This window comes from Nesoenas mayeri (assembly GCF_963082525.1).
Source record: "Nesoenas mayeri genome assembly, chromosome: 7".
NCBI classification, from domain to species: Eukaryota; Metazoa; Chordata; class Aves; order Columbiformes; family Columbidae; genus Nesoenas; species Nesoenas mayeri.
In genome coordinates, this window is record NC_137551.1 from 31,874,438 (window position 1) to 31,902,093 (window position 27,656).

General features: G+C 36.2%; 1 protein-coding gene across 1 annotated transcript in view; it reads left to right on the forward strand.

Annotated features, from left to right (window-relative positions):
• The window catches only part of ATRNL1 (attractin like 1), a gene marked incomplete at both ends in the record, with an annotated part of 484,917 nt that overhangs the window by 41,852 nt on the left and 415,409 nt on the right, over positions 1-27,656 (forward strand). Inside the window, 5 exons of the mRNA XM_080348357.1 lie at positions 1,948-2,061; positions 2,920-3,048; positions 6,085-6,293; positions 19,007-19,181; positions 20,150-20,237. Of these exons, the coding sequence (XP_080204483.1) occupies positions 1,948-2,061; positions 2,920-3,048; positions 6,085-6,293; positions 19,007-19,181; positions 20,150-20,237 (715 nt within the window). The remainder of the gene's footprint in view (positions 1-1,947; positions 2,062-2,919; positions 3,049-6,084; positions 6,294-19,006; positions 19,182-20,149; positions 20,238-27,656) is intronic.

The following is a 27,656-nucleotide window of genomic DNA, read 5'->3' on the forward strand; positions in this document are numbered from 1 at the left end:
AACTTTCTGACAGTTCTTGGTACTGTGTATTTTAGAGAAGTTGAAACGGCATCTGAGCACAATACAAACACATGGAGTGTATGTGGTCTTTGTGGGGTTTTTTGTCCTTTAATGTTATAAAGATGAAAAAAAAAGTTGAAGCTGAATTTTCAGGATTGCTTAGAGTTGGCCAAATTCCATTCCCATTCAAATTGCTGGCAAGTTAGGCTGATGTTGGAATTTGTCCAGTGCTTCAAGCTCTCAAAACTCTATGATAAAATTGTTGCCTGTTTGAGTACCTTTACATAAGTTCCAAATGTGGTTACAGGATGCTATTATTTAACTCATTATCTTACTCTGCAGTGATAAATCAGGGATAGCTTGAAGTACAGAGTGCTTCCAGTCTAATGATAATTATGCAGCTATGTGTTGCTCAAAAGCGAGTGCTTCTATAAAGTCTTTCTTTTGCACTCTAGTTTTCCTCATGTATTTAATTTTAAAGTCATATGGTGTCCACAGTTTCATACAGCAAAGATGTCACATATCTTGCTAATTTTTCAGTTTATGCAGCACAGAAACACACAGATGTCTACAAAGAAATAATGAGACATATGCACTGGTATGGTGAACTGTGAACTGCACAAATTTGTTTAATTTCAATGGGACTTTTTTCCCCCCAGGCTGTTGTTCAGGATTTTGCTGAAGAACTTAGCTAGGTCTGAGTTCTCCTAATGTTCTAGAAGGAAATTACACCCTTCTCTATTGCCATATTGTCATAAGCTCAGTTACCCTGGATATCTGCTCTGTGCTGCAGTTCAGTAATGATCTATCTGATCTAATTTAGTCTGCTTATATGCAGATAGTAATTAAAGCACATCAGCAATGAAGCAGATAGTTTGCAAAATCATTTCAGTAGGAGCTTCAATATGTAGGGGACTAGGGTATAGCTGAATATCTTTCTGACATAGCCAGGCTTGTCTATTTACTCAAGCTGGCTCAGGAATATTTGCGCTGCACTATGCTGTGCTGAAGAGGAAACGTGGTGCAGGACTGTGTACAAACCCTGCTTTGGAGTTGGACTTTGCTCTGTTCCGCCTCTTCTCAGGAGATGGTAGAGAGAGGGGGAAACAATATGCTGCACAGTATGTGGAAGAGTAATGCAACCCAGTAACATTGTGTGTGTTGACATTTTGCACGAAGTCACATATGTATAAAATACTCCCTCTTAAATGAACAAAGAGCTCTCTCCAAATGATCTCTCACACATACAAAAAATCCTATATGTTTTTCAAAAATGTCAAACTGTACTCGAACCTGTCAGTAGTGGGGGGGAAGTAAAAAAATTAAATCATCAATATGTTGCATGGAATACATTTAGCAATTCTGTCAATTTTGTCATATAAGAAAATCTCTGCTTCGGAAATCTTACAGCCCCCACCTGAATCTCTACCAAAAACTGGTGAAATCTGATCCCTAGTTATATGTGTGTGTGGGGTGGAGGAGAGAAAAAAAGTATCTTACATTGATATTGCTTGCTGTTTTAAATTTGTATTTTAAGATTTTTATTTTCAGTCACTAGTACAATACTGGAACGATGACATGTAGGGGATTTTAGGTCTTGAAAGGCACTTTAAACTTCATATTCCTGACATTGTAAAGTAAAGTGAGTATACTAAAATGGAATATTTTATTTGCCCTAAATTTGTGTTTCTGAATATGATACAACTTGGTGAATTTAAGTCCCTTTAGCTTCAGGGATTATTAGACTTGGACCAAAGATGTTATTTTTAAAGCTCTCTGAGATAAAGTGAAATATGTGCCTGCCCTGAATTTTGTTATTGAACTCCTTGAAATGTTTAGTTAGTACTCAGGGTTTTAATAGAGTTCTGCTGGCATGATCCATTTTGTTGTAAGTTCTTCATGAGCTCAATATTTTTGTTTTACATATTTTTTTATTATTTTTTTCAGCCCAAATGCAATACTAAGATTAAGATTTAATCACTTTGCCACAGAATGTAGTTGGGACCATATGTATGTATATGATGGAGATTCAATATATGCACCTTTAATAGCTGTATTTAGGTGAGTGTATTTGCTTTTTAGTCTAACTGGTACTATATGGTTGATTTTATTTTGTGGGGAAAAAAATACCATTAGAGGGTTTAATTTCTTAAATATCTTGCTTGCTTTCTGTTGTTAATATCTTGAGAGCATGTATGTGGAGTTATGTTAGAATTAATTGCAACACACTACATTTTTGTTTAGGCATAAATCCGTTGTGTGGTTTGTACTTAATGCTGACATTACATGGAGTGTTAATGCTCATAGACGGTCAATCAGAAAATCTATTTTCCAGTAGGCTTCCAGTACTGACTCCTGAGTTAAATTAAATGTGGCACTGGCCAACAGTGTCAGTATCTGATCGCACTTTAGGGACAATTTTGCAATCTGTGACTCGGGTAATGCTGCACTGTGTGTAAGGTATATAAACTGGTTGCTAAAGGCCTCCTTCATTTCTGTATGGAGAAGGAAGAGACTTTTTGGGGCCATTTGATACAAAAAGCTGTCTTACGGCAGTAATTTTGTACACGTTTCCTTAGGTTGCTAAACTAAGATTGTGACTAAGTCTTAGTGGGTAAAATTATCAAATTCTTCAAAGCCCTGGAGGAGACCTCAAATTTGCTGTCATCTGAAATGACAGCATTTCTTTCCTTTTTGTTATACTATCATTAGCTTATGAGAATTGCTCCACAACTGAATATTTTTTCAGGTTCATGTTTGTTGTCTAGAATCACAGTATTAGTTTGTAGCAAGGTTTAGAAATAAGCATACAATCAGCAATAATAACCAATGAGCATAATGACTGATACTGAGTGAAGACTTTTTTTCCCTCCTCTCCCAAAGACTGATTAAAACCATTATTCTCGTTTTCTTTCCCAGTGGTTTAATAGTCCCTGAAGTGCGTGGAAATGAAACTGTTCCTGAAGTAGTTACAACATCTGGCTATGCATTGCTGCACTTTTTTAGTGATGCTGCTTATAACCTAACTGGATTTAACATTTTTTACTCGTAAGTATTTTTTAATAAGTAATTACTTTGTTAATAAGCCTAATATTTCTTTCAGCAGAATGACAGATCTAGGGAAAGTGTTTATGTATTGATTTTTATTAATAGCATAAGAGTTAGACTTTGAGTTATGTTTGTAAAGCCAGGGAGCTGGGGCGGTAACGAGTTGTCATTAAGGTATGAAATAAAAAAAGGGAAAAAAAAGAGATAAAGTATGTTGTTCTGAGTAAAGCCACATGACTATTCCAAGAGTGTGTTTTTCCTGTGCAACATGGAACTAGAATGTATCCCTTTCCATATTTATCTAACACTTGTAGTTGTCATAAGCTATAGAAGGAAGATTACATCTGCTGTTGATTCTCTTCTCTTGAACTAGGATAATCTTTTGCTTGATTTTTCTTGATGAGTATACTTTTATGGCTTTTGACACCTTCACCCAAGTCCTACTTCTATTTTTGTGCCAGCCACAAGGGTTTTATTCCATTTTTTTCTCTACTTTTGGAGTACTTTCCCCTTGTATTGTCCACCTCAGTCTGAATTCTGCCTTCATAGTTCTTATCTGGACACTGTAACTTTTAGTTTCTCTGGCAAAGTCTAATCTGGTATGTGCTGCTTCTCCTCCAGTCTGTTTTTGTGGGTCAGCAGCTCTAAAGATGAATCCAGTGGGCCTGAGCCTTTTCCTTCTTACATGCACCAGCTGTTGATTGCAGCTTCTCTCTCATTTGGGACATGCTTGTGACACATGATGTGGTGTCTCTCCATACTGGACGCTTTAGTTGAAGAGGGGATTGCTTAGTCCCGTTGGACCCATTTCTTGATGTGATAATTTTCCCATGATTCAAGATATTCTTGTTCATTTCTTGCAATTCCTTTGGATTCTGAAATACGATTTTTTGGGATGTGGTGGCCAGCACTGCACTTCAAATGTGGAAGTACATGTAATATTTTTGTCATATTCTTTATTAATTTAACATACATATTTGTGCTTTTGACCATAGTTATACTCTTGGAAGAGGTCTTTGTTAAATTGTCTGTGGAAAGATGGCTTTTGTAGTTTGCAGCAGTTTGCCTACCTTTTACCAGGTAATAGATAGCTATTCAGAGGTTGGGAAACCTCACCAACTATGTTGTACTGGAAAGGGCAGTCTAGAAGCCTGGGCATTTTTAATTGTCAGTTGATATCAGTAAAATGCAATCACCTGGCAGACTTCTCTACTGTAATTAGATACATTTTTCAGTTATCCCTGAAGCTTTTATTGCAATTTTTGTTTATCTTGGGAGCAAATGGCAATATGACATGGCATTCTTAAGAAATGAGTGTATGTGCTCTGCATTCTTTTCTGACTTGGTAATGTGTTGCGTGCTACATATCATTACCTAATTTTTTGGAAGAGTTAAAATGAAAAAACTGCCAAATTTGGAATTCCATTACATATATAACTCACAAAATTTTATGTACTCTTTTCTTCTGTTTATTCTATTGCAATGGATACTTCTTTTTTTTTTTGTGAGCCAACAATAGTAATTTTTTATGTGCTAAAAGTAGTACCTACAATTACTTTTTATGGCTGCATTAACTTTTAATGGATCTGCTGCACTCTGCTTCTGTTACCTTCTTTCTTCCTTGGTTTGATAACCCAAAGCAGTTTTTGACTTCATCTTTTACTGCATCTTGATGGACCACTTGTGTTCCTTTATTTTGGGCAAGACAGCAGCATTGCAACAGTTGACTAAAGCACCATACCAGTTGCAAACACTGTACAAGTTACTCCAGAACTCTGAGTAAATGTTATGTTCCTTGTGGTCGGGCAACATGCATCCAACTCTTTGGAGTGGAATTATGTCTACTTTTAAACTGGTATCTCTATTACTGGAAAGACTTAACTGTTTGCCTTCCTGCAGAACATTCTCTGCGGGAGAGTGAAGTCAGGGCAGAGGTGTTTTGGTTTTTTTCTTTAGTGTAACACAATCAGTTCTCTGCGGTGTGAGTCTTTAGGAAATGAAAACACATCTCCTGACTGTCCTACCACAAGTACATTTGGCCAAAGGCTCTGATGTTTTCAGTTCTTTTTCTTTAGTCAGAACAAGTAGTAATGATTTATTCTGAGTTTCAACACCACCCTTTGCTGTGAGTCACCAAAAAGGGTTTGAAATCTTCTTTTGGACTTCACTAGGTACATGGTGCCTGACTTCCATATTCAGTTCCTAGAAAATCTTGGACCCCCATACTTCAATGTCCTCCATCCCTCCTTGTTTCCAAGAAACTGCCTGCATTTCTGGAACCAGTTTGCATAGTTTTGCAGTCCGGTTGCTTGTGATCTCAGTGTTTAGTAGGGTGTTTCGCAGAAATGCTTAACTCCCTTAGCACCAACAGGCTTCTTCCAGCCCAATTGTTCATCTTTTTGCATCTCTGACTCCGAAGTTAAGGAGGCTAGATTAAGGCGGCTTTATTGTTAAGGTGTCAAAGCATGAAGTGCTACCTGTAACTGGTTTCAGGATATTAGCCATCTTTTTTCCTTTCTTGGTTTTCCCGATTTTTATTCTCTTTGGATGTTAGACATACTGTTTTATAGCATGGACAAAAGCCACTCAGAAAAACCCTTTAACTGTATGGTGGGGAATTTAACGGTTACTGCTCACAGTCCTTTCCAGTGTGGGTGTCCCTAGACATACAATAATAATAAGCATTTGAAGTATTGTAAGTAAGAAGCATTTGAAATGACTGACTAGAGTGCTTTAGCTGAAACATAGAAAAGATAGGTGGTGATCTGTCCAGGTAGGGCCTGTCCAAGTACAAGATGTTTGTGATCCTGACTGCATCACAGACTTTGTATGTAAGCCTGGATTAAAACCTTTTCAGGTCACTTGCCTGTAAAATCATAATTAAACTTTTGTTTTATCACTACATAGGAACTTGTTGGGCGGGGGAAAGCAAAGTAATTTATCTAACAAATACTCTTGGAATACTCTCAGATAAAACCACTATCATGAACTCTTGGTTTGTCATTTCCCTTATTTTTACATATTTTTTTTTTTCAGAATTAATTCTTGTCCTAATAACTGCTCAGAACATGGAAAGTGTACGACCAGCATGTCCGTTCCAAGCCGCGTGTACTGCGAGTGTGACAAGTATTGGAAAGGAGAAGCCTGTGATATTCCCTATTGTAAAGCCAACTGCGGCAGCCCTGATCATGGGTACTGTGACCTGACAGGGGAGAAGCTGTGTGTGTGCAATGATAGCTGGCAAGGTAAGGTTTTGTTCTTTGGAATGAAGTTCATCTTTAACGAAGAATTGCTCTTAATGAATCCTGTCTACTACACGAATTAGCATATATAAAGAATATGCATAATTGAAAAGATAATTTCTGGAGTTAATTTTAATGTGGACCTAGATGTTTGTACTTGAATGACGTAAACGTCTTACAGCTTTGATGTTTTCTCGCTGAAGATACTGCGGAAATATCTGACCTAAGCTTTCTTGTGGTGGGCTTTCTTCTTTCTGGGTTATTAATTTGAAAAACTAATGGCAGTAACTACACAAGAACTGTGAGGGCTTCCGGAGACTGTTCCTCCATAGCTTAATTTCCTATTCTATTAATAATTTTAATGTCTAGATGAATTTGGTTTTCTTCCCCCCTTTCCTAATGTCACATCATATTTTTAGTGCTTCATGAAGTAGGTATTCACTGTCTGATTTTTAGTTGTATGTTATTTTTATAGTCTCAATGAAAAAGGAAGTTAAGCAGCTTTGTTAATGATGGTACAAAAATGTGGATGTGAACATGTACTATGGAGTAAGGAATGTACTGTAAGCATTGCTGTAGTTTTATTCCCAGCACCATAAATAATTGTTTCTTATTAAAGGTCAGTTATTTAAGGTCCTAAATGTTTGATTAACTTACTGTAATTGTGCTAGATGTTTGTGATTTTTTTTTTTTTTAATCCTTTATCATTTTTGTTAGAAGTCTCAACACAGAGCAAGTGAATCCAATTGAAATTGCCATTCTTCTCTTAAAAGAACTATTAAAGATTACTTAGCTGACATGCCCCCTTCCCATTACTTCCTGTCTCTACTTTTGTTTTATTGCTCTTTGTCAGAGGAAATGACATTTTTTACTTCTATTAGCTGTTGCACCTCTTAGACCGAAGACATGATGAGATTTAATACATTTCTCTTGTTAATAATTAATGAAGTTGTTCATTAAAAGGCAGTCAGCGCACCCACAGAAAGGAAGCGAGTTAGCAAAATGGTGTTAGAGTGGAAACATTGCAGCCGTGTTACTGAGTCCCGCAGAACCGGTCACGATTGTCGTGCACAAAAAAAGATCCTGGAAGCTTCATCTCTGTAAGAAAGCCATGAACAGAATTTGCAGCAAGAACATCACCCTTTTATTTGTGTGTAGTTTCCTTGCAGTTTCAGATCGCTATGTACAAAATGGGGAAAAAAATCCCAAATCTTCGGAAACGCTTTTTAGTCTATGCCTTCATTTACAGTGCTAAAATCTTCATTAGAAGTTTTTAGGAGGAAATAAAATTCTAACTTTCACTATTACTACCTCTTCACGTGTAGCATTTCCGTACATACCATCTTCCTTTTCTACAGTGAGTAGGATTACATAGAGATAATTTGCTTAGCTGTTCCTTGGGTTTTTGCCAAACTTACATAGTTTTCAATTATTTTTTTGTCCTGTGCCAGATGAGCTGACTCACATACATAGTTGTTTTTCCTTATTCAATACAAAAATATCAATTTTTCCTTAAGCTCTCTGAGAGACTACTTGCTTCTCTGTTCTATTTATTTGCATCTATATGCTCTAGACTTTCTATGCTGACAGTATCTTCTATGTAGGTTATTTGCAGTAAAAGAACCATAAATATTTCTACTTCTATTAGTACTCTTGCTGTCAGGTTTTCCTTGTGTTTGGTAATTCAAGCCAACTGGCTCAAACAGGGTCTTTTTATGTTGTGTTGTCTTTCTTTTTTTTGAATATGTTTACTCCCTATATTGAAAAAAAACAACATTTAACTGCATTGGTTGAAATGTACAATAAATAAAAACCATGGTTCATAACATAAAGAGTATTTCATATTTTGCAACATGTGCACATGTGTAGTTTGTTTCTTTTTGCAATGATGACATCTTGTGGATGCTTTGGAAGGAGCATCTCTGAACAAAATTTCACATTTAAAACAAGTATGCTGAGAAAAGAGAACAACACCGTTCTTTGGTAGAATAATTGTTTTGAGTAAAAAATAGGGTCCTCTTGTTAATAGAAAAATTTGGTAGAAGGTTGTTGTAGGGGTTTGCAGTTAGCTGCTCGTCATAGAAATATTGAATAATGCTGTGACAATAAAAACTTCTAGGCTTGGAAAGCAGATATAATAACAATTTTATTTTTAACAAAAAGCACATTTAACAAGAATGTACTTGTTAAATGTGCTTTTTGGTAAACATTATTAAAAATAATATGTTTATTTTTAATGATGTTAAATATTTCAGAGATAGCTGGTCTCAGAAGTACAGGAAGAGAATTTAGTGTTTACTTGAAATCTGGTTAATTTAAAATACTCACGCAACATAAAGGAGGCTGAAGTTTTTCCTGAAGAGTGATTCTGCATCATGTTATGTTGTCCTATTACTGGTTAATGTGTCTTGATATTCTGAAGTAGCATGTGCCTATGTTGACTGATACAGGCTGTGGATGTAACTCGGGGGGAGGAAAGGGTTAGATGGACGATCTTTGGAGATGCTGAAGATATTAACTACTATGAATGGATTGTATGCTGATTACAAGTTACATTATGGGTCTTGTTGATAGAGATGCTCTTTGTTTTCCTGAAGCAGCTTGATTTAATGCCATGGAAAGGAAATAACTAACCTGTCACATATTTAATAGGCTAAAAAATGTTTGACAGAAGGAATTAAAAATATGGCTATCTATAAAATGTGCAATAGCCAAGTAATTAATTGGAGAATTTTCCAGTGACCAGTTTTTGCCTGATGTTAAACAACATTTTATAAAATATCTCAATTACTAAAAATAATTTTTCCTGATAAAATGTTGGGGTAAGGTAAATAGGATTCACTGTGTGGTAAACAAAGGAAGATAGTTTCATTTTAAGGAGCTCTAAATCATCCAGTTCAAAGTCATAATTTAGAAAATTGTCTTAATATCGCTTAATATAAAATGATCTAGGAATAAAACCTGCAAGCTGGATTGGCAAACAAACACTGTCCGAGAAAGAGATTGTTAAAAGACTTGCAAATCACTATAGGTAACAATTTTAACATGAGGAATTTTGGGTGGGGAGCAAGTGACCCTTTCTCTGAGATAGGCATTTTGGGGATAACATTGTATTCTAGTGCCCAGTTTGAGGATTGTCACTTCAGGGAGGAGTGTAAATACCAGTGAGAATTCAAGTCATGGCACAAAACTGGTGTTTGCTTCCTGGGAAACAGTCCTGGGGTGGGAAGGTGAAGGAGTTAGTGGTGATTGTAACACGTAGTGGAAGTTCTTCCTATGAGCTCCTGCACGGTCATGGTATCTCCCTGATCCAGTGGGATGTGGAGATACGCTTGGTGCTGGTATCTTTTTTCTTTCTGCACGCAGTGCAAAAAGAGTTGAAGGCGCTATTGAACTTAAGAGAAACTTTATTGGTGCTTTGATCATTGACCATGAGTACTGCAAGTGACAAGGGGATCTAATAGGGAGGAGTTAGGTGTGTTTACACTAGTCTTTAAGAAGATCAGTAGGGTATCTTCAAACCAAATTGCATCCTCACAAGTTTACTGTGTTTTGACTTGCATCGTCAGGTGGTTTGAAAACAGAGGAATTGGATTCTTTTAGATGAAACTACACCAGAAGATGAGCTCCAGGTTTCTACATAATGCACACCAGCCATAAACAGGCACTCAGTCCTGAGGATCAGATCTAGGCCGAAGTTAAAACACCAATAAAAATTGTAGAATGTGTATAGTCAGTTGTTCCTCTCTATAGATCTGCTCCTCGCAGGTAGAGATGTAGCAGAAGACCAGATTCTGAAATTAAACTAATTAACTTTGAAACAAGTCTATTGGCAATTTAGGCAGCTTGAATTTTATAACATCTCTGTAGGGAAAAATGAGCCTTTTTGTAAGGAGGAAAACAAACAATGAAAGGGTAAAAGGAGTTCTATGACTACTGCACTGTAAAAATCAGTATTTTGCTTTGCTCATTACTACAGCATTTATTCTAAAAGCATCTTGAGTATGGCTAGAACTACTATGTTGATGTGTGTCTATACTCGACTTAAATTATCTTGAAAGGATGAACTGGTGTTGAGTTCATTACGACTGTTTCAGTTGGAAGGCTTTGAGGTTGTACACTCTTGGCCAGCCTTATTACTCACTGCTGAGGTTTAGCAAAGCTGTGCTTGTGTGGCATTGATTCATTGAAACCAGTGGAAAAGGTCTGAGATATGAGCCCATGCAGTGACAGTTGAAGTGCAGCACTGGAAAGAGCTCGTGACAAATTCTGAGAGGTCTGAAAACTGCGATTTTGGCCAGTTGTGTCTGGATGTTCTTGAACAGAAAGCACACAAGTAAGTATTTTCAGAGAAGAGGGCCTATGAGATAACATTTGCTTTGGACAAACCTGTTTTCAGAAGGAAAAAAGATATCAAAGCAGGTGTCTTATAACTGTTCTGACCCGTGGTAATCCCCTATGTGTCTAGATTTTCCTTTTCAGGTTTTCTACTGGCCAAGGATCAGTTCAGCATAAGAAACATTCTTATAGTCCTGTTAAATGCTATATATACACATGAAACCACAAACCCAAGTAATTCTTTGCTCTTTCAGTTTTATGTTAAAATCCAGTTTCTGCACACCATAATTGTAAATTGCATTATGTGTCTCGTAGAAATGAGAGTTGTCTGATAAAATTTTGCATATACAGAATTTATAGGAAGGAATTGACTTAACATGAATGGTTATTTGATATATGTACTGGAAACACGTTCTTCAGTTTTGTGTTCAGATTGAAGTTAATAATCTGTCAAGCATCTTTGGAGGACTTTGTGCTATTTGTAAGCAAAATATAGCTATTATAATTAGAAATTTAGTGTCTGAAAATTCTGGCTGAGAAAATTAAATATCCTTATTGCAAAAGAAAGAACATCACAGATAAGTGAAGAGCCAGCTTCAGTTTTAAATACCTATGTGGTGTCATCTGATGATTAGTGAAAGCAGGTTTTGTAGAAATTATCTAATTCATTTCAATAAATGGTTGGATGCATTAAAGTTGTTGATAATGCTCTCCGTGTGCAATTAAGCTGAGATTTAGGGAATCCCCTAATATTTGTGAGTTTTAATGAAAAATGCAATCCATTTAAAATAGATCCATGACTTCCTAAATATTTATTTAAAATGTTTGCATGTAAATATCGCAAGGTAGAACATACAAACACTTGATTAAACTGATGAACGAATGCAGTACTATATCCTGAACACAAGAAGGGGATAGATTGTGCTGATTTCCCTGGTAAGGGAAGATACTAAATTTAGCTCATTATCTGTGGCACCTTTAATTAAGAACAGGAAGAAAGTGATTCAGGCAGCTCAAAACTTATTAGCCTGATTTCAGCAGTGTGTAAAGATTTAGACCATAATATGAAGAAAGAAATAATTTAACATAAAGTGTGATTGAACAGTGAAACAGTTGAAATGCAGATTTATCAGTGTAGTTCATACTGAAATTATTTGTTAGAAAAGTGACAAGAAAATGTACTGTTTTATCTGAACCTCAGCATTTGATGATAGGAAATTGTTGAAATTGAAGAAGTCAGGGAATACACAAGGGAACAGTAAAGGAAACACAGCTTGTTAATTGTGAAATGTGAGTGGGTATGCTGAACAAGTAACTTAGGATGGAGAGGTATCAGTACTACTTAAAGACTGATCTTGGGGCTGATCTTGTTACATAACTTTTTATAATCTACTCATAAGACCACTGATGGAATCTGGTAATAGAAAGGTGGGAGTTACTTTAAATATGAAGGAGGACCCGAATATCTTGCAAAAAAGGGTTAGAGTAATGTGTGGGATGTAATTACTTCAGTATAAATTGTAAATTAATACATTTAGGGACTAAGATTATTAAGAATTTCTTTTATAATCTTGGATTTAAGTGTGGAATGTTACATGTAAGAAAACTTGCTTGTCTATCTCCATTAGAATATGAACTAATTAATATTCTTAATTTTATATACTCTATGAACTATAGGCTGTAAAGTGTCAAGTACACTAGAAGGATGATTAGTCACAGGATCTACAGTTAAATAGGTGAAAACATTAGTACTATATTTGCCTTTTGTTGCTACGCTTTTATGAATACAAATTGAAACAGGCACAGAGGTAGAACCATTAGGATGATCAGATCTATGGGAGATACAGAATGTAGTTTGTTTAAACTAGTAAAACAGAGGTTGGGAGGGAATAGCCTTGCTGTTTATAAACAAATGTGAGGTGTATAGATTTAAAAGATAGACCAGCTCTTTAATTTTAGTGGTATCAACACTGGTAGAAGGTTAATTGGGGTAAACTGCTCATCAGTACATGTAGTTTGAAAACTGGAAGGAGGCTTTTGACTATTAGAGCTGTGAAGTTTTCTAAAAGTTGTTAGCAGAGATATTAGGACTTGATATCCTGCTGACATTAGCATGGAATCTCAAAATCTGAAATCCAGTGGGTGCTGTCATGCTTCTTTTATAGGACAGTAATAAGCAAAACAATTTTTGTTTAAGATGACAAATCCCATGCAGAGACATATACAAGACTATAACTCGTGCTCAGTCATGGAAGACTGGGAAGGCTTTCCATGCAGTGTGCTGCTGGTAAAGACTGTTGTGGCGTCAGGCCTTATTCTTCTGCACCAGCCTAGCTGATCTCGAGGTTTAAACCTAAAGTCAAGCAGTAAAGGGTGCTGTTGGGCAACATACACCATAGAATTACAGAATGTCCTGAGTTGGAAGGGATCCACAAGGTTCATTGAGTCCGACTCCTGTCCCTGCAATGACAATTCCACAGTTCACACCAAGTGTCTGAGGGCATTGTCCAGTCTCTTCTTGAACACTATCAGGCTTGGGGCCGTGACACCTCCTTGGAGAGCCTGTTCCAGTGCTCCACCACCCTCTGGGTGAAGAAGCTTTTCCTGCTGTCCAACCTAAGCCTCCCCTGGCACATCCTCTTACCATCCCCTTGGGTTTTGTTGTTAGTTGCCAGAGAGAAGAGCTCAGTGCCTGCCCCTCCTCCTGCCCTTGTGAGGAAGCTGTAGTCACCATGAGGTGCCTCTTGTCCACGCTGAACAAACAAAGTGACTTTAGCCTTTCCTCATATGGCTTCCTTTCCAAACACTTCACCAACTTCATAGCCCTCTTCTGGACGCTCTCCAGTGGCTTTATGTCCATTTAATACTGTGTTGCCCAGACCTGCACGCAGTGCTCCAGGTGAGGCTGCAGCAGTGCGGAGCAGAGCGGGACAATCTCCTCCCTTGCCCGACTGACCATGCTGTGCTTGACGCAGCCCAGGACACAGTTGTCCCTCTTAGCTGCCAGGACACACTGTTGGCTTGTATCACTGGCAGGCAGTGCAGCCCTTTGGCTTGTCAGACTTACCCTGCAGATTCCCCAAGGCCAGGTCACCCTTGGACGATCCACCCTTCCTGGCTGAGGGAAGAAATGGGACTGGATAATAGCAACCAGATGGCATTTCAAGAACTGCATCAGCTTGTGTACATTAGGATTTCTGACTGTTCCATGCTGCACAGAGGAGGCTGTCCTGGCACAGCTTGCTACAGTGCTGCTTTAGTTGGACACCTACCCAGGATCTTGCCGTCTGCCATTAAGTCTCCTTTGGAGCTGGACTACCTGCAAAAGGGGGGAGGGGAGATAATTACATCCCATATGGATGCTGTGGAGCTGGTCACTGCCAGTGTGCAGGTACATGAACTGCAGCTACTACTAGAGTGCTGGTGAGCCATTCCTGAATGACATTTATCTTTTAATTCAGGTAGCAACTTTGTATTTTTATGTAAGTACTACCCCATCACTTTCCTGTGAGGATGACTGACTGTTTGGTGAAACTTCCAAGAGAATTTTTGTTGAAAGTATAGTCAGATATATTATCTTTTCTCAAAAATATTTTTGTAATCTCAAATTCATTATCATATGAAGATTTTATTGGGTACTTGAGAATAGTGATATTTGATTTGTATTTGTGGTGGTTAAAAAATTATGTTAAAGCAATAATTCTCCACTCAAATGATCAGATATCACACAAACTATGGGATACACAACAACTACTACTTTATTTGAATGCTTTTTTAGACTGTATGCAAAACAGGACTGTGACGTTTATGTTCAATGCATCAATACTTTTTTTTCCTGTGATCTCAAGGGAAAAAATTAGAGTTGAAGATGGTAGATGATGTTTTCTCATTAGGTGGAAATTGATCTTACGACTTGAACTACTGGAACAGATTGGTCCTTTGGCAGTTCATGAAACTCCTCAATAAATAGACATTAGATTCCTTCTCATATGTTGTGTGGGTAAATCTCTCTTTTGAATGTATAGAATTATAATTGACTTCCAATTCAGATTTATAAAGTTGTTTGCTGTTGTTTGCTGTTGCTTTATTTTTTTGCCCTTTCCCTCCACAGTGGATTGAGTGACACATTAGGAAGATAAGAAAGAAATAAAATTTTAAAGAAATGGAGAAAAATTCTATTTGTATAGAAAAGAATAAAACATTTTTGAGATTATCTTTGTCCTACAGGTGTAGTGCTCTCTGTTGCACAAAGGGCATTTATTTAATCAATGTGGTGTTTCTGAGAACATAATTATGCTAAAATGATCGTGGTGTTTCATGGTGTATGTACTTAAGAAGGGAAAGCTTGTAAATGATATTTATAAGTTGTACACTTAACTTGTCTTCATAAGGCAGTAGTCACGTATGAGCATTTGCTCTTTAAATGATGTTTCAATAGAAGTGAGTTTGGGTTTTTTCAACTAGATATTCCATTTTTGTGTTTATTGATACATACAGTGATAACTCCATGAATGTTTTACACTTTCACTCAAGAGGCTGTCCTGGCCATGCAGTCTTACTTGTGGTGGCACAGTCATGTGTGGTGGGCAAGGTGAATCCTACACAAGAACACATCCAGATGAAAAGCTAAACTGGCTAAAATAAAAGCCAAGTTTTAACCTGGATGCTTCCCCTTGTCTGGTTTATGGCGCAGCCATGTGAGAACCAGTGCCAGCAGCGATGTGAGCTGGAGAGTATGTAGTGAGAGGCAGCCAGGGTTGCCTCTTCCAGTGGCAGTGTCAACTGATGGCACTTTAATGCATGCGTGTGTGTCATGCACAGGCTATTAATGTGTTGTCTGAAGAAACCGAGGGGGGGACCTACTGCTTTCAAGCTCCTGAGTTCAGGTGTGTCTCCTTAGACTGTGTTCTTCTTCCAGGCCAGAACAGGATGTGGGTTCATGGTGTTTCTTACCTCTCCCTCACCTTGCTAGTCATTCAATGGAGACCAGGAATGAAGCACTGAGGTTGTAAGAAAGTTATATGACATTATTTTAATCACCGATCTGGTTAGCGGCATAGTTAAGACTTCTACATTGTTAACTTTTTACATGAAATATTAGTTTGTGCTCATTTTAATGTGGTCATTGTTGTCTAAATACAGAATAGATAAGAATAATATTTTGTATTTCCTGTATGAATTCTTGTGGTTCCCTGACTCTAGAAACGAAAATCTCAAATCGATTGGCCTGAGTAGTTTGTGTGTTTTATTCTTTATTTGCCACTAGGGGACACTGTTGACTGCTACATTTCTGTGCAAGACTGGTAGCTGAAATGAGAGACATCAATGTGTTTTTATTTTCTGACTGACTGGAGGCATTGTTTTCATAATTCTGAGCTCTTCTCTGATCAAATAATATTTAATCAATTGTTTATTTTTAGGCACTTTTAGATTCAAGTCAAGTGTTTCCTGCAGTGATTTACCAAACCAGAATCTTGCTGAAGTTACAATTTTATTACAGTATCTATTATTAACGCTTAAGAAATAATATACTGAATTGTTCATACTCTCATTAGACCTCATTCAAATACCATTAATCTTTTCTGGGTAGAATGGACATGGAGTGTCTCCATCATTTAATGAATGGAAGGTAATTTGGATACAAGTGGACATGATTCTTCTGTAGAGTGCAAGAAAAGTTGATAACTGGTTAAATACAGATTATTTGTCATTGTGTGTAAGAATTAATTGTAACAAGTTGCCCCAAAACTGATAATACACATTGGAAAAATGTAATCTTCCCTACTGCTGCCCCCCAAGGATAATGTTTTAAAGTTACAAACTGGATGTAAATTACCTATTTAGCTTATTTGGTAAACCTCAATAGCTCTCCCTTCTGGATGCTTGTCCAGTCTTTCCTTGACTCAGTGGAAAACTTTGTCTCCAGAGCATCCTTTGTCAAGGGAGCATCCTTGCCAAGGAGATCTGATACTTTCTACATGAAGAACTACCCCCTCTTGTTTGTTTCGAATGTGGCTTCTTCAAGCTGCATTTGATAAGTCTCAGCTGTTACAATCAGTGAAACCATAGACTCTTCCTATCCATCCTCAGTGTCACTTTATAGACATCATTCATTCAAAATTCCAATAAATTCCAAATTTTCTTTTTTTCCAAGAGAAAAAGTCTCTGCTAACTTAGTAACTACAATCGCAGAAGCCATTTAATTAATTTGAACATCCTTATTACTCTTGTGTAAATAGTCTCCAGCTCTTATTTGTCTTTTCTTTTGAATAGAGCACACAGTTTTCTAATTGTAGCAAACCACTGATATATACAGTGAGGCAAAAGTGTTCTCTGTTCCTAATATATGATTTGCTTTTTTGACCACTGCTGTATGTTGAGGTGGTATTTTCATTTGTTCTCTTAAGGTGAGACTTTACTACTTACTAGCGATGGTTAGTTGAGAGGCTACTTTCTTTTCAGTCAAAATAGAACATACATTACATAGTTTTAAATTTATCTGTGTTGAATTTAATGTGTAATCTTATTGCTCAGTCACATGGTCAGACAAGAACTTGTTCTGTTGTTCTTCAAACCTCATCTTACTCTTTCTGCTTTCCAGTACTTTCCTTTATCAGCAGACTTTCTTCATTGCTCATCCTCTTCCAGGATCAGTAATGTATACATTGAATCCTTGTGGGACTCCATGGGCGACCTCCCTCACTCTAAGAAGTGGCCATTTACTCCTGTCTACTATTTCTTACTGTATCTTACAGTCAATTATTTAGCCATGCAAAGACCTTCGTTCTCTTGCTACAACAGTATTTGAAAACAGTTTCCTTGTAAGTCTTTGGTGAAGAATTTTGTTAAAAGCCTTACGGAAATCCATATCAGTGTATTGATTGGATCACCTCATCCTGATATCTTCAAAGGCGTTCAATAGCATCAGAAGACAGGCCTTCTCTTTACTAAAGCTACACTGATTTTCACAAGTAGATGGCAATTATCTATCTACTAATTCTGTCCATTCTTAGAGTTTCTGCTGATTTGTCTGGTGGAAACAGAAGGATAGCAGGCCAGTAGTTTTCCAGATCTTCCCTGGAACCTTTTTAAAAATTTGATATCAGGTGTGATATTTGGGTTACAGACTAGTTGCTATGTTTTTTGTGTGTGTTTGCTTTTTCTTTTTTTAGTATGTTATCACTGCATTTCTGAAGAAGGTCATGCCCAGTCTGACTTCAACAGCCTTTGCTTTTAGTAATGTCTTATAATAGCTTGAGGGAAGGATTTATCCCAGTCAGGCCAGCTGAGGGGGACATAACATTGAGTATCAAAGTCAAATTACAGAAATAATTTAGCTGTCATCCAATGTCTGTATGCCATCACTGGTGATAAAAATTTCAGTTCTGTGATTGATAATGCTGAAGGTGGAACATATTGGTGTCCTAAAAATTCAGTGTTCCCCACTTAGAAATAACACCAGTTAGTAATGCTGTACAGTCTCTGACAAGAGGCAAATAGTGCATATGCTGTTGTCTTTTTTTATTTTTAAGCAAATTTCTGAATATATTCAGGTTTTAACAAGATCTTAAAGCTCATACCACATCTAGAACATGAACTAATGATGAAGAGATCACATTTTGGTTATTACAGAACAAATGAAAAAGAATTATTTCTGCTATTCATTATTTTAATAATCATGTACCTTAAAAATGACACACTTTGCTGACTTTTCCATATTTAGCAAAAATCATGGCGTAAAATTTCTTCCAAAAATAATATATAGTTGTGGAGTTTAGTAGCTTTGTAGGTGGAGGGATCTGTAGAATTTTAGAAAGTTTAAATATTCAAATCAATCTTTTTAGATAGCACTCTATAGTGTATTTTACTCTCAAAAAACCAAACCAGAATGATTTTGGCAAAGGGGAAATTTTGATTCCCAAGACTTATTATAGTATAATCTATATTGTAACTTTATTTACTGTAGTGTTATTTGCTTTGATATAAGCTTACTCTGGTTAGTTCAAATGCAGGCTAGTTTTTCTCCAGAGGTAACACACAGTGTATACTGTGCTACACACTTTAGACCTATACAGCATGTAAAAATATGATGCATTATGCCTTTCTTTCAATTTGTGACTCATACAGTTTGTTTTCTGAGAAGAGTGCAGAAATGTATCATTATTATTTGAGCTATTCTAACGCTTTCAATTTGACTGACATCCCTTGTTGTCAGTTGCTTTTTCATTGAGCATGTGCTAAACATAAAACTCTATACTGTATTTTATCAGAATGAGCAATCCTGACATCTGTAATTAAGCCTCCCCTGTTTCTGCTTTATTGGCTTTAACATCCCCTTCTAACAGATTGTACAAATTGCACATTTGTTTGCAAAACAGGCCCAGATTGTTCTTTGAACGTCCCTTCCACGGAGTCTTATTGGATTCTACCCAACGTCAAGCCCTTCAGCCCTTCCGTGGGCCGGGCGTCCCACAAGGCGGTTCTGCACGGGAAATTCATGTGGGTGATTGGCGGATACACTTTCAACTACAGCTCCTTCCAAATGGTGTTGAAGTAAGTGATTTCTCCTTGCTCATATTCCTTCTGATGTGGCTTAGGGAAAACAGATCTTACCATGGAGGCAGCCTCTATCCTGCAATTTAATGGAAAGTTTTATGTGTCTTTAGATTCTTTATTAACAGGGTTATTTTCTGCTTGCAATCTTCTTGTGATTAAAATAAGTTAAAATATAGGTAGCGTCGATCTATTTGTGATACTAACGTGTAATTTCTTAGGTTTGTGAAAACTTGTGATGTGCTTTGCTCCAAAACATTAAAATGTTTGTAGTGATAAAAAGCAAAAGAAATCCGTGTGCTGATATTTTTCAAATAGTACATCTAGAATACTATTTGCATTATTGAAGGAAATTTATAATTATAGGAGACTTATATGCACTTAGCCTGTTAGTGACCAGTCGGTAGGGTTAGACAAGTCATACATATTTCACTTCTTATTGTTTGTATAGTGACTTGTATATATATACAGGCCCTAATGTGGTACGTGAAAGGAATAGGATACATTTATTAGCCAATTTGTTTTGGTTTTGTGTAGCTCTTGTTTTCTTCCACATCTTTGCAATCATCCAAACCAAATCCCGTCATCTTTGGTGATTTCCGTTTCTATGTCATCTTATTTTTTACCTCTCTTCCATCTTATTGTCTTTTAATCCATTAATGAATTAATTGTTAATGAAAATTTAATGGAAATTAGAACCAACCATACAACTGAGAGAGTGCTCAACAATAAGTTTTCAAAGCGGTGCAGAAGATTGTGGTATAAGCAGATAAGCGTTGGTTGTGTGTGGGTGTTTGCTCTAACACTTAGAAGTGGTCATATTATTGCTGTTAACGAATGACCATGTCACATAAGCAACAGTGACTGATGAAGTGTTAATACTTTGCCAAAGAGAAGTTAGTTCAAACATACAAAAGTCTTTATTTCTCTGCACGTAGAAAATGTTTACTTTTTTCTCGCTCTTCTAGCTACAATTTGGAAAGCAGTATATGGAACGTAGTACCTGTATCCAAAGGGCCGCTCCAGAGATATGGACACACTCTTGCTTTATATCAGGTTTGAACTCTTCAGCATGCTATTTAATTAATTTCTTTGTATGTGCTGTTAGCTATCTTAAAATGATTCATCATAAATGCAAATTTTGGAAGATAATGTAATTTCTAGTCCCTAAGTATTTTGTATTAAGTGTCATCTTCAGTACTTAGATGTATTGCACAATTTTTGGAACAAGATTGTGCAATAGATCTAAGTCACTTATTAGCTGACTGTAAACATTCAGAGCTAAATCCATCAATAAAAGGAGCTTTATGTAATTGGAATTGTTTTGATAAGGGAGGGAGAGACCCCACATGGGCAGTGCCCTTACTGACCAGGCACCGTCCCCAGGGGATCAGTCCTGGATGAGGCTGGTCAGGGCCATTAAGGTCTGTTAATGCCCTAAGGACAGCAAGACATAATTTTTTTTTGTTTTATTATTAGTAAAGACCATATTAAAATACAAATCGTACTGCTGTAAGTTCAAATAAATATGAGTTACTGGCAGTTTTGCTTCTACTGGTATCATGTAGTCTGCTTGCTGTTTTATTGACAGCGCTTTTAAAGACTTATTTCACACAAATACAAAAAGACTAAAAGGAATCTTTGTACTGATAGAATATATAGAGAGAATTTATATTTGTTAAAAAAAAAAAATAAATGTTTTGTTAATTTGCTAATTTTTGGCTAGTTGTAGTCATGTCACCAAAATAGAAAGAACCCAAGTGAATGTGGTGTATGCTTTAGCTTTGTACAGATGACAGCAAACTTGTTAAAAGTGGCAGAGAAATACAGAATTTGTATTCCAAATTTTCATTTGTTTGTATAAGACACCTCCAGCTGGAAAGAACAAAAGAGATTGTGTCAAGTCAGACCAAAGCGTTCATCTAGCCTGATAACATGTCTTGAATAATGGGTAACAGTGAATTCCTAAGGAGGAATATAAGAAGAAATGACAAGAACATATAGAAGCATGCTCAGAGTACTGTCCTAGTGTGAAGCTGGGATTTTCAAAGTTACAATAGTATTTTTGTGGAAAGATTATGAATCCATGTTCTACTTTTTCCAACTTTTCAGGCCGTATATTTATTTTAGCATTGATACCATCCTGTGCCCAAGAATTCCAGTGTATTTTGTGAAGAAATACCATATTTTGAGAAACTGATACTCGCTATTTAATTTTGATAATCCCCAATTCTTATAGTATTTTCCATTTATTTTCTCTGTACCACTTATGATTTTCTGTAAGTCTGTCATATCCTCTACCACTTATTTTCAATGCTAAAAGTTTCTTGCATTTTTAATAATCTCATAGCAGGCAGCAATTTCATGTTGTCATTGTTGCTACCTCTTCTAGTTCTGTTATATCCCTTCTGAGATCAGGGGAATCACAGTCTTTAGTATATTGATACCTCAAAGATTGATGTAATAGAATTAATGATCTATTTTTTTTGTCCTTTTGATACTTGACGGTATTTTAGCTTTTTGAAAATCTACTGTTGGCTTTGAACAAATATTTTCACAGAACTATTGATTATAACTTCAAGAGCTCATTTGAGTCAGTTCAAAACCCTCTACCATATATACAGAATTAAAATTGCTTATTATTCATGTGCATCACTTTAGGCCTATCTCTGAACTTTTGTTTACCCTTTTATTTGTCCAAGTGTTGCACATTAGGTGTTATGAGATTCTTCTCCAATTGTTTTCTTCTGACCGTTGTCTCAGCTATTTTGAGTAACATAATATTGTCAAAAATAATTGTCATTTTTCCATTCACCTCTGTGCCAGATTTATTTCTGAGTATTGTGAACAAACAAATCCCAATTTTAGATCTGTGTGGGACACCGCAAATGACCCTTATTCATTTAAGAAGTGACAATTTTTTCCCTATACTTTTCTTTATTGGATTATTTACCCTTGTGTTACCTGCCTTGATTGTCTCAGAGCATCTCAGTTTCTTTAGGTCATGAGGAACCTTGTCAAGCATATTTTGGAAACTGCAGGTAACCGTTATCAACCAGACCTTTGATTCTTTCAGGGGAATGCAGTGATTTGAAAGATCCAACAACTTCTGAAAACAGAAGTTATACTTTCCCACAATCTGTCTGTCTTATCCGTGTGTTCACTGAGTTCTCTCTGCCTGTTGCTTTTCAGCCTCCTACTGCTGACACATTTTTAAGGAGGGAGTTGCACAGTACAGACATGGGTCAGCTGTTTTGTTCTTAAATTCCTTCAGAACTCATCCTGGTGACTTGTTACTGATTATTTTGTCAGTTTTATTTTTTATTTTTTTTTTACTATAGCTTTCTGTTATTAATTTCTACTGTGGAAATACCTATAAAGTCTACCATGAAGAGCTCACGGGGAAAATTAACTTCATTTTATTGCTGTGGCTTTATCTCCTCAGAATACCCCTTCAGACTGTCTGTGGGCACCACAAATTATTTAGCTGTCTGTATTTCTAATGCATTTGTAAAATGATGTGCTAGTACTTTATATGTAATATTGTAGGTAACTCATTAAACTGTTTCATTGCTTCTCTTTATATATCTCTGCGTTTTAATCCATGGAGTTTTTGAACCTTTATTTTGAAATAGACTTTTTCTTCTAACAGTCTCCATTATCCTCCTGTTAAGTTAGGCTTTATTTTATTCGGAATGGGAATTATTTTTGTAGTAGGAAGCATACATGTGGTACATGTGATCTGAGCAGATGTCCTTAAAATTCTTCATATTGTCATTACAGATTTTATCCTTTTAGTTGTACGTTTTAGTTTATTTTTATGATTTTATTTCCTTTTATCTAGTGCTGCTTTTGAAGTTAAACAGAATTGTGTGTGTGTGTTGTGTGTGTTTTGTGTTTTTTTCCTTCTTCTCAGCATCTGCTGCTCTTCCAAAGATGTAGAATCTGTAGCTGGCATGGTTAATATTGCAGAGGTGCTTTTCAATAGTAACATGAACTAGATTCTGTGCGTGCCCTAAGATGAACTCAAAGATCGCTTTTCTTCTCATCAGTTCTCTGATTCATAACTCATGTATTAGCTGTTCTTTGAAAGGTCACATCTTTCTGACCGGTACCTTTAGCTATTACAGTTCTTGTAGAATGTGGACCTTTTAGTGGGGAAACATTCAAGTAATGTATCATTTAGCAGTTCAGAATAAAGGCTTAAATATAATTTAACCTTTTTATTTGACAGTGCTAATATTTTAGAGATACTTTTACCAGCAAATATTTAATATAATCTGTGTTGATTCAGAGATCTTTTCAGATCTCTGTGAGGAAATGCAACTCTTTTTAATATTAGTGAAAGCTAAAAGCAAGTGTACTTCACTACACATGTGAAAAAGCTGTTGCTGTTGTCAAAGGCACATGTTAACTAGTAATCAGGATTCACTAATAATGAACACAGCACCGCTCATGTCAAGTAATAACGTTGCTTGTACTGGTGATCATGTCAAATATCAAATATTACGTGGGCCAAAAGGAGCTGATCATGTAAGCTGAAGAAATTTCAAGTGAAAAAGTCCATAATTCTGAATTAAATTCTAAAATTAACTTAAGATAAACTTCTGTCATTTTTCCATTCAGACCTTTAGTCTCTTGTAAAAACAAAAATAATTTAGTGTGAAGAGTAGTAGAACATAATACCTAGAGATGGCAGCTTTGAGCTGTGTTTTGAGCTGTGTATTAGTCATTGTGTAATGTTTCCTTTATACTTGAGAGAAAAAATATCCACAGAGAAGAAATTAGATTAAGTTTTTGACTTGAGCTCCCGAGATTTCCAAGCTTAGCACTAGACCCGAGTGAGAGCACAAAGCTGGTATTGCCTGATTGTGGTGCAAGGCAAATTGAAGCTATATAATTGACTCTGTAGAGAATGAAACAAGTTACTGTGCCCATTTCCCTCAGAAAGCTTCTTTTTTTTTTAAAAAAAAAAATATTGAAGTACTGTACTTCTTTATTCTGAAGGAAAAAAGATCAAAAAGACTCCCACTGATGTATAGTTATAACAAGTGACTAGAACTTTTTATGCATTTATAGAGGAGAGACTATGAAAGTGTTCTTGCTTTTAGACCAGCTAAACTGTTAGACAATATTACCTTCAGTGCCTCTTCAGACCGGTTATTGGAGAGGTGCTACCTACATCTATTAGCAATTGGTTCTCCTGTGTCTTAAAGATTATATATAGTTCCTGGCATCTTGATAGTGAAAGATGGCAACATACTTTGAAATAATTCATGTAAGAAACAGGATTATAAAGAGACTGGAGGAAATGGCTTGTGAAGTTTTTAAGGTAGGTACATATAGGGAGTTGCACAGTAATTTGGAAAATACTAGGTCCTTATAATAAAGTTAGAAGGGGCGTTGCATATGGAGTGAGTTTATGCTCATTGCTGGGATTTTCCTCGGTAGTGGGCTTGTGGTTGTGTTACAGAGCTTGACTTTGTAATTAAACTGTTGCTGGTAGTCTCAAGACGGTGGAAGGATGACTGGGCATTGAGTTTTGCTTCCTTTGAGATTGACAACAGGAATTAAATAAGCGGGCAGGCTAACATAGTAGTAATCGTAAAGATGTTTTCCACTATACGGACCATTTTATATGTAGTCAAATTTAATTTGAACTCATTTAAGTGTTATGAATGTTACTTCCAGTTCCAAAGCTTTATTAAAAAAGGGTAATTGTTTTTATTGGTTTTCCAAATTAATTGGTATTGGTATTGAGTCCGTATATCTGTTCTTCTATTTTTTTATTAGTCTAATCAAAAGCTAGCGTTAACAAAACAAAAGAGAGTAAAAACTTTTTCAGCTTTTATATGAGATAAAATCTTTCACCACTTGCTTTATTGTATTCTTTTATATGCCTATTTTTGTTGACTATTGTACTATAATTTGTAACAGCACTATAAATGTGAAAGTCTCTTCCAGCTATTTTATTAGTAATTATTAGCAGATAGTACTGCCAAGTATTTTATGACTTCCAATTCTATCTCATGCACACCTTGCTTTCTATAATAATTCTGATTTGCAGACCTCAGAAGTCTGAGAAGTGGGTAGGATGAGCTTTCATGCTTTCATATGTAGTCTAGATAGAACCTTATTCAGAGTTCTGTTTCAATTAAGTGGACCTTACTCATCAAGAGATTGGCTCCTGTATGTAAAAGTGCGATATTTTCCATTGCTGATTTCAACGTTGTATTCCAATCAGTATGAATTTTGGAGTCTAAGCATGATTAGCTTTTATGTCTGGCATATCTAAAAGCAGATGCCTAGTTAATGCTTTCCTATGCGCTCTCCATTACTTACTCCTCCTTTCCAATATGTTCAATCTAAATATTGAACATGCGAAAGATCAGACCAACTCTCTGCTAAAATTCCATCAGTTTTAAAGCTCTGATCACATAGTCTTATTTGTGTGTTTTTCTTCAGCCTCGTCTTCTCTAAATGTAGGAATGTTCACACAAACAGGAAGCAAATTTCCTTGTTTTTTTCCTCCCAAAAGCGTGCTACCTGACCTTCCTGTCCTATATTTGGAATGCCACTGTAGTCCAGGCTTTTTATATACATATATATATAAAAGAAACATTGAATCCTTCAATGAATTAATCCCTTTAAATATAGCCAGCAACACTATGGAAAAACTTGAAACTATGAAGAAGTAAAGTGACAGCTCAATGTTCTGACATACAAATCACTGCAGGATGTGCTGTCTTGAATTTGACTTTGACCCTGTTGGGAAGCTTAGGTTATAACATGCTCCTTGTGTCATTTAGCAGGTTTCTATTCAGCGAGGATATAGTTCCACAATAAGCTAAGAATAATGAAGTAGGTTGCAGGAGGAAGTGAAGATGGTTTTCCAGTCTATTAGTCCTGATCTAGTGGGAGGACTGTGGGATCAGGTGGAGCTGTTGATTATTAATTGTATTTCTTTTGATATCACATATAAAAGAATGTTCTTCATGTTGTTACTGTATTGAAGGAGGTGATAGTGGTCCGGTGAAAGGAAGAGGTGTTAGACAGTCCTAAACCAGGTGACTCGTGTTGAATGCGGAAACCAGGCTTGTGATGGATGAGTTATTGCCAGATGACTTTGAGTTTCACTTATATTTTGCTTGAAAATATCCAGGAATTTCTTAATGATGTACAGATTAGACTAAACACTTAGAAATTTCAGGTAAGTGTAGAGAACATGAGTTCTGATGAATTTTTGAGTCCCATTAGTTTACATGAAGTTAATTTATATACTAATGCATGGGTACAGTCTGTGGGAGGAGAACAGATTGATAGTATCGTTTTGAGAAAATGAAGAATGACTGTTCTTCGTATGGTTTGCGAATAGTATTTCTTTCGCCAAATTTTCAGCAATGGATAGGATTTCTATAATGATTAAGACTTGGTTCTGAGACAGAAACTTCTGCGCAGCCATGGTACAGTTAAGAAATACAAAATAAAAATTTTGTTATTTTAACATGATTAATTTACTTTCAATTTGTTGGAAATGCATTATATATTACCCCGTTATTGCATTTCCTTTACACTTCTTTTTTCTTTTGGTAACTACTAGATAAGATTCTTTCAGAATGCAGGCAGGATTTGCATAACAGTGTAGTGTTCTGAGCTACAGTCAGAGGACCTGATAAGTATTGTTCTTTTAGGAAAGAAAATTGTAAAGTCTAAAGGATTAAAATATGATAAGTTTTAGAAAAGTCTTGAATTGTTGCAGTTATATGGAGTTTAAAATTGATGTTAACACTGAGATGTGGTGTAGGGAAGAGACCCTGTCCAAGGTCAAAGGATTCAATGTGGAGTATGTAGAAGAATGACTCTGGTCTGCTCTGTGGTCTGACTGGGACAAGTGGATGCTCTTACTTGCTCTTTTGGTGCATAACTTAGTGGCTTTGTTTCAGTACTTTCTCACTGTAAAATGCTCCTTGGTGAATGGATTTGAAGTCTTGTTAAAACTACCACAGAAAAGCTAGATGATAGTGTTAGGGCATGATTTTTCAGGAGTTGACATAGCCATGGAAATCAGGAACATGGGAGAGCTGAAGTAAAGCATACTGTGTCACTGGTTTTTAATCTTTTAATCTCTATTAAAAACCAGGATTCATCTGCATATTTGGTGGAAATTCTGTGGGTTACTTTGTCAGTTTTTATGAAACTTTGAATGCACAAATCACCATGTTGATTTATGAATGCGCGCTTAAAGGAGGATTTATTTTTGAATTTGCAGCCTTTATTAATTTGCAGAAATCAGTGCTTTCACGTAGATCCTGACTTTCTTTGTCACTGTAACTCTTAAGGATAAATGAACATTGAAAGACTTTATTATTTTTCGGGCTTCTAAAAGAATTTTGCCCTCAAATTATAAAGTTCAGACTGCTAAACTGATTGCTATTTGATTACCAGAACTCAGAGTTTTTCCTGTGTCATCTGTTT